The 12289-nt window shown below is 44.4% G+C and overlaps 1 protein-coding gene across 1 annotated transcript; it reads left to right on the forward strand.

Annotated features, from left to right (window-relative positions):
• Positions 1-775: 775 nt before the first annotated feature.
• LOC104506505 (V-type proton ATPase subunit C 1-B-like) lies at positions 776-12262 on the forward strand. Its single transcript, XM_010147479.1, has 5 exons — positions 776-904; positions 2550-2617; positions 7525-7610; positions 11401-11495; positions 12167-12262. Exons 1-5 carry the CDS (start codon positions 776-778, stop codon positions 12260-12262), a joined length of 474 nt encoding a protein of 157 aa, XP_010145781.1.
• Positions 12263-12289: the final 27 nt, after the last annotated feature.

Here is a 12289-nt window from a genome sequence, read left to right on the forward strand (position 1 = left end):
CACAGCGGGCACTTGTCCCCCGTGTACCTGCGTTGTGCTGACTTCGTCTCCGTGCTCCCTCCAGCGCCTTCCCATCCATCCTGGGCTGAAAACACGGAGGGAAGGAATACCCCGTGTTGCCCGCGGCACCTTTTGCAGCCCGTAGGCTTTTTACATCCCGTTTTCTGCTTTGCTTACAAGCGTCCACGGATTTGAGTGACGACGTTTATCCAACAGAAATCCTTAATTACGCTGGGACGGGTTAGTGAAGCCCCCAAACTCCACAGCGGAGACTGGGCTAACAGGGCAAGGCGAATGGGTCAGGCTGGGAGGGAAAAGGGGAGGAGGAAGCTTCGTTTCTTCATTCAGAAAGTGGATGGACAAACCCCGAGAAAGGAGGAACAGCCGAGACATTCTGGAGAAGGTCATGTTCCATGTCAGCCTGAGACACAGGACTGACTCATTCACCTCCTGTCTCCAACAAAAATCGTTAATCAGTTCTAACTTCTGTTCTCAGGGAAGAGCCTGTTTTGTGCCGGGCTGTTTCAGCCACTTACCTGCTACAGCGACCAGGAGTGAAGGGAAGATACTAGATCATGTCGGAGTTCTGGCTGATTTCTGCCCCGGGAGATCCATGTCAGCCTGAGACACAGGACTGACTCATTCACCTCCTGTCTCCAACAAAAATCGTTAATCAGTTCTAACTTCTGTTCTCAGGGAAGAGCCTGTTTTGTGCCGGGCTGTTTCAGCCACTTACCTGCTACAGCGACCAGGAGTGAAGGGAAGATACTAGATCATGTCGGAGTTCTGGCTGATTTCTGCCCCGGGAGATAAAACAAATCTTCAGGCATGGGAGAGGATGAACACGGTGACGTCTAAATCCAACCTGTCCAGCAACAGCAAATTCCATATTCCAGACTTAAAGGTAAACAAGGAAAGGGTTTGGGTGTGGGTGATACAGCAGCATTGGCCAGGACTAAAGCCATTTGGGATGAATGTGGGATTTATCTTTTGGGATAATATGCAGTGAGTAGAAGAGGATTCCAGTCAGGGACTGAATGATGTTCATAGAATCACAGAAAGGTTTAGGTTGGAAGAGACTTTAAAGACCATCTAGTTCCAACCCCCCTGCCATGGGCAGGGACACCTTCCACTAGACCAGGTTGCTCAAAGCCTCATCCAGCCTGGCCTTAACTGAAAATTGATCAGAGAGCAAAGAAGTCATTGTGCTTGAAGCTGACCTTCACACTGGAAGGATGAGGAGTGAAGACGAGTGAGATAACTAACAAATCTACTGCATTCAAGGTACCATTTGCTCCCAGTCATGAAAGTCAGGCAGCATTGTACATCCTGGACTGCTAATACAAGGGGAGTAGCAAAGTATCTAGAACCATGCCAGCAGTCTTGTCTGTCTGCTGACAGACAAAGCGGTGTTATAAAGGACTTTAGACCTTGGGAAAGGGATGTATGTGTATGTTCAGCTACATTACTCAGCTTGATATCATCTTATAAATAGGAAGAGTATTAATCCATGATTTTTTAGTTATCTTTGCATTATTTAATCCTTATCAGATCTGCACATTATTTTTATTTCCCCTGTTTCTATGAAAAGTCCAAATACACTGTATTAAAGTCAGTGGAGCTACCACAGATGTTGCACTTGGTTCCTTGGGGCGTGCCGTCACCCATCACTTAACAAAGCTGCTCTTAGCACATCCAGGATTTGGCTTCAATCTAAAAAGATTCTTAGCAGTTATAACTTGAGGTATCCCAATTACATAGGGATGCAAGTGAAAAGGGGAGCGTGGTCTGTCCTCAAGTAATAGCCTACTGAAATGTCACATGAACGTTTCAGACTGGGTATGTTGCTTTTTGCATGTGCCCCAGACATTGGTATGATTTTTACCATCTGTGGGCTGACATTGGTGTGAGTCTGCTAATGTCAAAGGAGATGGAGCCTCTGCAGCACATGAAGGTGCAACCAGCCCATTAGCGTTCTGCTAATTGTTCTATGTAAAATGTGTTTCTTCTCCTTCAGCTTGACCCTTCATAATGTTGAGATGGAAACATTACAAGAAAAGGTTCAGCAATATATTGCAATACCATAAACAGAGAATTATGGTTGTGACAGTCATGCAAAAAGATGTTGGAGGAAACGGCTTTGTGAGTTTTTTAGTCTTTGCTAATAGCAAAGAACACAGACAGAGGCTCCCTTTTGAATAAGTGCTGCTTCCCTTGGTTCTCTCAGTGCATCCCATTTGTTTGTGTATCATGTGCACTTCTAGTCACTATTTTATGAGGTTAAAGACTAGTCTGTGCAACTTGTTATGGGAATAAAAACAGGAAGGAAGACACTGATGTGTAATCTTGAGACTACACATAATGTTTTTTCCTTTATTGGAAAAGGTCTCGGGTGAAGGAATTGCTACTATTTTCCACCAAGTGAATAAAGTTCTGTCAAACTGTTGAATTCACAAGTCCTAAACACAAGTCTGTGTCCCTAAGATTCTGCCAACAAAAGCCTTAGGCAGACTTGCACATCTTTCACTTACTTCTCATCTTTTGCACAGGTGGGGACACTGGATGCTCTTGTCGGTCTGTCAGATGAGTTGGGAAAACTTGATAGCTTTGCTGAAAGGTAAAATAGATCTTATTTACTACCTACAAATGAGAAACAGACATTGTTTTTATGGGACGGTATGTCCTTGTGTTCACCTCTGTCTGACTCATTTCAGCCCAGACTACAACTGGACTGAAGTGGATAGGTTTTGTTTAACCCTTGTGTGGATTGTCATGGAGTCATCACAAAGAAAAGACCATTCCTTTAAATCTGGATGAATTAAGTCAGTGATAGTTTTGTCTGCACAGCAACCTGTTTGAGGGGCAGTGCTAGGGAAGCTGTTTCTCAAATGGAAACTGCTATAAGTGTTTTGTTTGTTTGTTTGTTTGTTTGAAAGAACATCGACCTGCCCCATCCAGAAACTTAATAAAATGGCATTTGGAGAATATGAAGCCTTCCCTTAGCTTATTTTCCCAGAATATTTTTCTTGATCCTTCTGCCCCTTTTCAACCAGATGTAGGAGTTCTAACGAGTAAGTTCTTCTGAATGAAATCCAGAGCTCTCCCTCTCAGGATTTTAAACTCCTTGAAAGTTAGAATATCGACTCACATTGTATCAAACCTACTTATGCAAAGACTCACATAATCTCCTTGCTGATCATTTCCCAGACTGCCTTTTGGGCCAAACTGACCTGGGTCTACAAAGAATAATACAGTACTGCAAGCTGAGAAAATACCAGGTTGGAAGATACTTCATGGCACAAAGCAGACTTTGTTGTCGAGGCAATAAAAGTACAAGCTACTGGGGATTTTTGGTTGGATTTTTTTTTTTCCTGCTTGGTTGGTTTGGGTTTTTTTCTTCCTCTTTTTTTTTTTTTCTTTGGAAGCATACCTCATGTAGTTGTGGTCTTGGTCACAGCCATATGTTAGCTCTGGGGCTTTTTTTGCCTTTTCCCTCCCTCCAGCCAGGACTGATAAGCATTTTCTTCTCTAAATATGCATGATACTTTAATGGATTTTGTCTGGCAGTTGCAAACACATACAGAAACACTGATACAAGCTTTCAACATCTATGCTAGGCAGTTTCGGTAAAAGTCAGTCTGGTAGAATACATTTCTCTGTAGGTTTTTGGGTTTTTTTACTTGTGCTACAGAAGGACTGTATTAGGATGATTACATTTGATCACTCTGGGTTGCACACAATGTTTATCTTTTGAGAATCACAGAATATCTCAAGTTGGAAGGGACCTATAAGGATCATCAAGTCCAACTCCCTCCTTCCCAGGGGACTACCTAAAACTAAACCATATCCCTTTTTTCAGGATTTTTAGCAGGACAGAGCAACTTAATTAATCATGAAAACCTTCTCCATTGTGACCCTGCCAAAAAAAAATGCCCCAAATTCTTTGTAAACCTGTTCAGGCCTTTAGTTCATACTGCAGAGATTCTTAATGAAGTAGGAATGGGGGCAAATCCAGGGAGAGACAGTGCCAATACCTGCTCTCTCTTCAAATGGAAGGTGTCTCTAGTCAGGGCAGCAGATAAGCAAGCAACTGTGTGATGTGGGTTTGAGGGCTGCCAAAAATCATGCAGGACTGATTTTCAGAAGGGCTTAATTAATTCCCAGCTTTGTGAAAAATTGAGACTTCTGAAAAGCCGTCTGTAGGATCCACAGAAGGTAATGGAGGGTAATTTTAAGTGAAATGTCAGTATGAGCTCCCTAGGCTCACTGTCTCTTTCTGTTACCCTTGTCTTAACATGACAACCTGGCACAGCACCTTGTTCAAACTGAGAGCCACTGTACTCCACTAATTGTCCCTTTAATGCCAGTAATGACTCTTACCGTACGACATGCTATAGGCACCGAGCGAAAGGGTCAGTAGGGGCCTTCCACCGTAAGCTGCTGAGGTGAGGACTCTTTCTGCTTGCCATGTTTGACTCTCCAACTAGGTAAGCAAGAAGGATCAATGAGATTTAGAAATGAGAAAAATGTGTTAAAAATAAGGAAAAAGCGTTAGAGTAAGAGCAGGGAATAATCAACACAGATCGAGTCCCACAGGGATGTATATAAGCATTTTGTGTTAAATAAATGTCCAGGGTTTTGAGCCTAAATTATGACTCAAGGGTTAAAATGCCACGCACTCACACTTTGTTGAAATAAATGGCACCCAGAGTGTTACAAGCCTCTTTAAATAACCCGAGCATTTAGTTCCTGCTCCTCCGAAACAGCTACCTGCTGAAGTGTTGCTAGATAAACACAACTGCCAGTCAAGCCCGGCAGCGCAGACCTGTCAGCTCTGCCTCCTGCCAGGACAGCAGAGAAGGGGCAAGAGTTTGCAGGATCTATTGTTTCCACAGACTTTTATTATTTATTTACGCAGGGAGGCGGAGTGTTTTTCCATGTCACCAGTGTGGTAGCATACTGCCCTCTCAAGCAGATGATCCCTTCGGTCACTCCCGGGGGTTCTCCCAGGTCCTCAGTTGGCAGAGCATTTGGTGGCCCCAGATTGCAGGGCTTCTGCTCCCTGTGGTATTTTGGAAGCCTAGCTGGTATCTTTTATTTTTTTTTCCCCCCAAAGTAATGACATTGCAGCAATTTCAGAAGCAAAATGTGTTCCTAGTCATAATAACAGGCGGGTTTTTATTACTACTTCTCAAGGCTGTTTAGCTGAAACCCTCTCCTTTTATAATGCATCATTTGAGCATGGTATTTGCTCAAGGTGGGATTCATCTTGTGTAGAGGCAGAGGTTTAAGAGTAGGTTGTGAACACTGCTTGCTGTTGGATGTCACTATAGTCGATGGGGCTCTGTTGGGGGTCTGATTCCTCTTGTCTCAGATGACTCACCTGGGCAGATAGAGCTGTCGGGTGCACGACAGCACATACCTGTCCCACTATCTGTACCTAAGGAGGGAGAACAGAGCTCTCTCACTTGTTTATACACTTCCCTGTTGGCTGCTTTCTCTGTTATGCCCTTAGCCACCTGCTATACTGTTCTTAGAACCAGGCAGGGGTCCTGCCTTGCTCCAAGTTCCTTTGGGCATCCTGAGCATTGTGAAAAGGTCTGAAAACCAGCTGCATCTAGAAGCTGAAAATCGCAGAAGTACTTGTCAAGGTCACAGCGGGCTGGGAACCCCGGTGTAGATTCCCTGCACCCTCCCTGCAGCCCGAGTGTGGCCAACACACAGTGTACTCCAGCAAAGCCCTGCTGGCCTCGGGGCCCTGAGGGGCTGCAGCCAGATGGTGCAAAATGCGGCAGCCCTGAGAGGGCTGTGAACTAGAGAGCAATGGTGTAGATCCCTCTGATAGACACTGTGAACTGCCCCTGTCCACGATCATGAGAAGAATGGTTTGGGTTGGAAGGGACCTTAAAGACCATCTAGTTCCAACCCCCCTGCCATGGGCAGGGACACCTTCCACTAGACCAGGTTGCTCAAAGCCTCATCCAGCCTGGCCTTGAACACTTCCATGGATGGGAAAATCCACAGCTTCAACCTGTTCCAGGGCCTCCCCACCATGTCCATGAAAAATTTCTCCCTCACATCCAATCTAAATCTACTCTCAGTTTAAAACCATTGCCCCTTGTCCTGTCACTACAGGCCATGGTATAAAGTCTCTGTCTTTCTTATAAGCCCCCTTTATTATATTGCAGGGCTTCAATAAGGTCTTCTCTTCTCCAGGCTGAATGACTCCAAACAGCAGTAATTCTGACTACTGCATTCTTGGCGTCTCAGATTTTTCCTCCCTGTCACAGTACTGGAAAACCTTTCCAAAGACTGCATAGTCCAAAGACTGTGAGTTTCTTCACAGGAATGGAGGTAGAGGGAATCTTTACCTCTATGAATTACTGGTTTTAAGGGGCCTATAAATCTGCTCTGCAGCACATCAAAGAAAACCCTTTTCTCTGATGCTCTCATGGTGTCTGTACCTGGCCTGAAGTACCTTTCCTGAGCTCTTGAAAGCCACAGCCTGTTGCAAGACACATTGTCCAAATGCTGCAGGTGCCCTTTCAGTCTCCAGCTCACCTGGAGCCGTAGTAGTCTCCCTTCTGTGAGTAAAGAAAGGGAGAAGCAGCCTGTAACTATGCTCCACTCCATGTCACCGCACCAAGGATTACGTCCACTTCATGTCTCTGCCAACTTCATGGTCGGGCAGTTAATTTTTAGCTCTTGCTGGTTTTTATAAGGCGTAGTCAGCCAGGAACAGCTAGGGAACTGATGGCCAAATTCTGTGAGTATTTCCAAGTACAGAAGGATACCTCAAAAAGCAGAAAGGCTCTTGGCCCGTATGAGATAGGTACTTTGACTAGAGCCAGGGACTGCTGGAGAAACTAGATGAATCCCCTTCTGAAATGAGCAAGAAGTAAGTAACTGTGCGGAGACAGTGTTCTCCAGGGGAGGCTCTGTTCAAATCCCTGCTCTGAATCAGGGAAGGAGAATTTTAACCTAGTTCTCCCACACCTTAAAGAAGCCATGTTCAGCATGCTAAAGAAAGCAAGAGTCCCCTGAAGAAGAGGAATAAGAAGGAAATTCTTGTCAAACAAGAGAACATCATCTTTTCCCCCCGAGTGCTTTGTAAGAACCTTATCTCAGCAAACCCTAAGGGTTTATTTAGCACCCCGAGGAACAGATTTTCAGCCACTGTCACGTAGTCTCTTGTTCCTCCATCACCTTTAGAGTCTTAAACATGGGTTTTCTGCCTTCTGTTATCTGCTATGAGTATCATGGTTGTACAGAATAATGAATTTTGCTCTTCTGGAGGTCTAGAGCACTGGAGAGATTTTATTACCTATGTGTTTGCAGAGATTGATGTATTTAGAAAGAAGGCAATATGCCATAGGTTGTTCATCATCATTTGAATTGCAAATTAACCTGCCTTGCTTCAGAAGTGGTTTGGTTGGGCATCTCCATGTTTATCAGATCATTGTGGCAACTGTTTTATATTCATTTTGTTTCTTCACTAACAAAACTTCTCTTGTTACACTTAAGCATAATCAAGAAAATAGCCCAGTACATAGGAGAAGTTATGGAGGACTCAAAAGATAAAGTCCAGGAAAATCTTCTGGCCAATGGAGGTAGGTGCTGTGAATCTGTTTGTGTGTGGGGTTTTTTTTGTTTTGTTTTTGTTTTTTAATGCACTGATGCTGCTTTTTGTTTGCTTCAGAATATGAACATGTGGAATTGAAACACACATTAGAAAGGCCAACCATCAGCAAAACTTTTTAAGAACACATCTAGCCAGCTCCCATTTTTCTCAAAGTTAGCAGAAGCTTTATCCAGCGCCAGCTTTGCTTCCAGGAGAGTGTTCAGTGTCTGGTTCTGAACTGATTTCTAACACAGAGCTGAGGAGTGAAGAGGAAATCAGGAGACAGCCTTCTTCACTCCTAGAATGACCTAGCACCCTGTATGGGCTTGATTGCTTGCAGAAAGCTAAATCTCATTCTGTATGGCATCTGTCAGGAGTTTGCCTTCCCTCCTACAGTGCCTGGATAGAGCACGTTGTTAAATGGATTTCTAACACCACAGGTGGACGGGTGAGACAACAGCTCCAAAACTGTACTCGCAAGGTCATGGCAGGGGCTGGGAGGACATGAATGTGCTACTCCCATTAGTAGGAACTGCCCTCAGTGGTGTCCTGCAGCAGCTGTGCAGAGAAGAGCAAGCAGGGATGGCAGGGACACTTCTGACATGACAGAGGGCTATGGGAGCCCACTACCTTACTGTATGGTCCCCTGCATCCTCTGTAAGTAGCCAATATGGTGTTTGTATAACCACCATGAGCTGATTTTCCCCCTTTATTACCTACTCAAGGCCCTAAAGAGAGCCTCTGTCACGGACAAAATTAACATTTAGGAACTGATGGCTCCTAGATCTCTGCATGTTTTGTTATAACCTGAGTGCGTTTCAGAGCAAATTTTTCCCCAGCTATCCTGGAAAAGTACAGCAAAGTTGGATGTGTTACACATGCTGCTTAGAGGCTTGTCGAGTGATGCTGTTAACTGTCAGACAAATAAACGAACAGTGCACACTCCATCACCCTTTGACTGTCTCCAGTGCTGTACTTCAGATCTGTATGAGTAAAGGATGGGGGGGGAGAAAGTTCTTTTTTCTTCTTGGATGAAATAAGGCTGACATTTGACGAGTGCAACCACTTGATGAGTGCAGTAATCCCACTTACTGTGTTTCAGGGCTAAAGGATAAAATTAAATGTCTAAAAAGTATGTTGATTGCTGATTGCAGTGATGTGACCTGCATGCATTTGTGTGTGTTAGTGCTAGAGACAAGTCTTGGTCTGGTTGTAGAGATACAGTGATCAGGTTACGATGGATTTCTCAAGTAACAACCTCGTAGCTTGATCACGATATCCCTATGACTTGAGAAACAACAGGTTTCACCTATTTCCTTTGTTTCCTCTTTTTACACTATTTTCCTATCAGCTCCGCATGTGTGTAATAGAAGGGTGTGGAAATTACTTGTGTGTGTTACTAATTTCTGGTCTCTGTTTGGATTTTGTCATCCAAACAAATCTTATTAAACTAAGACATTAACCTTTTTCAAGATCACTGACTGCATCTTAAAAAACAGAGTCAGCTTTAGTATGTGAGGATTCCCCTAATACTCCAGCGTCATTCTTCACAGGCAGCAACAACTCTGCTGTACAAATCCTTCCGCCTCCCCTCTCTGGTTAGCAAAAGGACCCTAAAGTTGAAGACTTCCTCAAGGTCATGAAATCAGAAACAATGAAAAAGCACAACTTCTTGCCGCATGGCCCTGTTTCAGACTATTAGACCATCCCAACTCAAATTTTGGTTTAAGTTACGCTACACGAGTTTTCTGGTTTTAGCTCAGTTGTATATAATCCTGACAGAAGTTTGGCCCATGGACTGGTGAAGATGGTGGCTGTGTGTCTAAATTGTTTAGATTAGTGTGAATCAAAATGCACGGTAGTAGAAAACAGAGCACTTCTAGTTAAGTGAACACACACACTAGTTTCCAGTGGGCAGCAGTTGGAAGCAGCCACGTGGAGATGTCTCCCTTACAGAATGAAACGTGTATTTGTGTAATAATGTGAGTTTTAGCATATCACAACAGCAGCGAATGCTTTCTTGCTTATGACAGAATAAAAAAACTGTGAAATATAAGCAAAAGCTTTTCTTCAATGATTTGGACAAAATGATTTTCTGTTTATAGTAATATTAAACCCAAATGAGTTTTAAAATTTGGTAAATTTTAAAATTTTAAACCCAAATTTTAAAATTTGGACCTTAGCAGGAAGGGTTGGATCTTTGCCTTGTGCCTCCTGCCCATTGGATGTACGGGAGGCGTACACAGCCGTGGGTCTAGAAAAGGGGAGAACATCATGCCAGTGCTCTCCACCTCTGAGGCAACTGAACCTTTGCTATGAAGCCTGTTTCCTCCTAACATAAGACTTTCCATGCTTTGGAAATCTAATAGGGTAAACTGACTCTGTTGTGGGGTGAGAGAAGCCCATGGAAAGGATAGCACTCTCCTGCCAAGGGTATTCGGTATCCCGTGAAACAGGGTAGTACCCTTGGCCTGGTGGTATGGCAGTTACACAACTTTTCACATTCCTTCTCATGCGTCTCAGTTCATAAAGTTTTCCCCACATCCTGGAAGTTCAGCCAACAAGAAACAGTGCTCAAACCTCGCTGTGGCATGGAATTAGCTCTGGAGAAGGTGGTGAAGAGCACGGAGCAGCCCCAGCTTCCCCTCCTTTGACTTGGCAGCCTGAGCTTCTTTCGCTCCTCATCTCCCCAGGGCAACTTTCCAGCTCTTGTCCTGGTCTGGAAAAAAGCCCACCCTGCGGGTGACAATGCCTCTGGCTTTTTGTCTGGGCTTTGAGACCCTGCCTGCTGCCCTAACCTGTAGGGGACTGTCCCAGCCCCGCTGCTTGTTGTGTTTATCCCATCCCCTAAAGTTGCCCAGGAACACTCTGTAGGAGTGTGTTGGGCACCCTAAGGGCTCTCAGGACTCGGGTTAGGCAAAGCACGGTCTGATTTTATGAGCTGCTAGAGGAGAATTGTTTATCTGGTACCTTAATGTACCAAGTCTCCATGTTTTCTGTTAAGAAGCCTTGGTCTTCAGAGTGCAACAGCATGATCCTGCTCTAGGAGCTGGAAGAAGCCATGGCTCCCCGTGGTCTGAGGATGCCTTGTTTTGGGGGCTGCATACACACAAGGCCTTGCTGTGAGTTTCTATCAGTGGGTGCTGTGATTTATCCATTCAGAGAAACACCGTATGGCTTTGTGTGAGATGGGGAGCTCTGTGCAGAGTCAGCAAGGAATTCCCCGTCTCACAGGAATTGGTCTGAGAGCAGCTACAATCTTAGTATCTTTGATCCAATCTTACTATCCAATCTTACTATCTTTGATCCAACTCTCAATTACCCTGAGTGTTACTGCTGGTCCTGGCCACCAAGTGTTTTTCTGATAGCTCTTGCTGGGATTAAATTCAGGCGTATTGCAATAATCAAGATTGAGGTATGTTACATGAGGCTGTTTCTGCTGTGAAGAACTGGTTGCATGTCGCTGTGTCCTGCTGATACAGCTGATTTTACAGTAATGCTTGTTCTGTGCTGTTTGCTGTTAGGGGTACAGCAGGGAAGATTTCTGGTTCAGCTTTTCAGTTTGAGGGTGTTAAGAAAGGTGATTGGACTGGGCATATGATCTGTGCAGATTTGACGTACATCAAATTTCGATGTGGATTCGGGGGTGGGCTTCTGGTTCACTGCTGTCTCTAATGTTAATCACAGTTATACCTAGGCTATAGATGGGCACTACTACCCAAACTCTGACCCGCCGTCTGGTAAGCTGTCTGCTTTAATGCATCTCTTTGCATTTTCAGTTGACCTAATTAGCTACCTGACACGGTTCGAGTGGGACATGGCCAAATATCCCATAAAGCAGCCGCTGAAGAATATCTCGGAAGCATTAGCAAAGGTAAATTAGACTCCGATTTTAAGATGTTAGCATGGGGAAGTATGTCTTTTGGCAGTTTTTGGTCCCTCCTCTCATAGCAGTCAGCAGAGAGCTTTGCCTTTGGTTTGGACAGGAACAGGCTCAGAAGCCCACACCCTGTACTGAAGCATTGCTGCTATTTTAATTTCTACTGTAATAACAATGATACATACAATTCAACCCGTAAGTATATGGCACTTTGTTACTAGAGTACAGTGACATGCTTTCTGCACTTTATTCCCCTTTGCTGTAACATTTAATTGTTTTTATATACTCCCACATCATTCTCCATTTCGGGGTTCTTTTGTGAAATTGTTGGCCTGACACTAAATCAAAGGCATTGCAGGCTGGATAAATTAATTTACGCTGTCGGCCCATTCAGGAAGGTGTGACGTGTTGTTCAATACAGATAACAAATGAAACCGTGAACTTGCTCCTTAGCTATAGCTGTAACACAGGCAGCAACAGCTACTTTCTGCGGAGGCCTCTGCCAGAGGGGACCTCTGACAATGACCCCCTCTTGGCCACCACCAGGTGGTTTTACTGGGGTGGGCTGACAGCTCTGTCCTTTTCCTGCAGTGCAGAGGTGGCGGGAGAGGGTGAGGACAACACCTCAAGCACCGAGTTCACGCACTTTTTTTACTTTGTTTTAGCAAGTGACTCAAATAGAAGCAGACCTAAAGACCCGATCAGCTGCATACAACAACATTAAAGGAAATCTGCAAAGCCTGGAGAAAAAAACTGTGTAAGTATATGTCATGGTTTAACTCCAGCTA

This window comes from Eurypyga helias, unplaced genomic scaffold (assembly GCF_000690775.1).
Source record: "Eurypyga helias isolate BGI_N326 unplaced genomic scaffold, ASM69077v1 scaffold48152, whole genome shotgun sequence".
In the NCBI taxonomy this organism is placed as follows: Eukaryota; Metazoa; Chordata; class Aves; order Eurypygiformes; family Eurypygidae; genus Eurypyga; species Eurypyga helias.

What these genes read in the sequence shown, in the direction of transcription:
- LOC104506505 (XM_010147479.1), top strand. Translation starts at nt 776, where the DNA reads ATGTCGGAGTTCTGGCTGATTTCTGCCCCGGGAGATAAAACAAATCTT. An exon ending in TCCATATTCCAGACTTAAAG is followed by an intron (nt 905 to 2,549) that starts GTAAACAAGGAA and finishes TCTTTTGCACAG; the next exon opens with GTGGGGACACTGGATGCTCT. An exon ending in CTTGATAGCTTTGCTGAAAG is followed by an intron (nt 2,618 to 7,524) that starts GTAAAATAGATC and finishes GTTACACTTAAG; the next exon opens with CATAATCAAGAAAATAGCCC.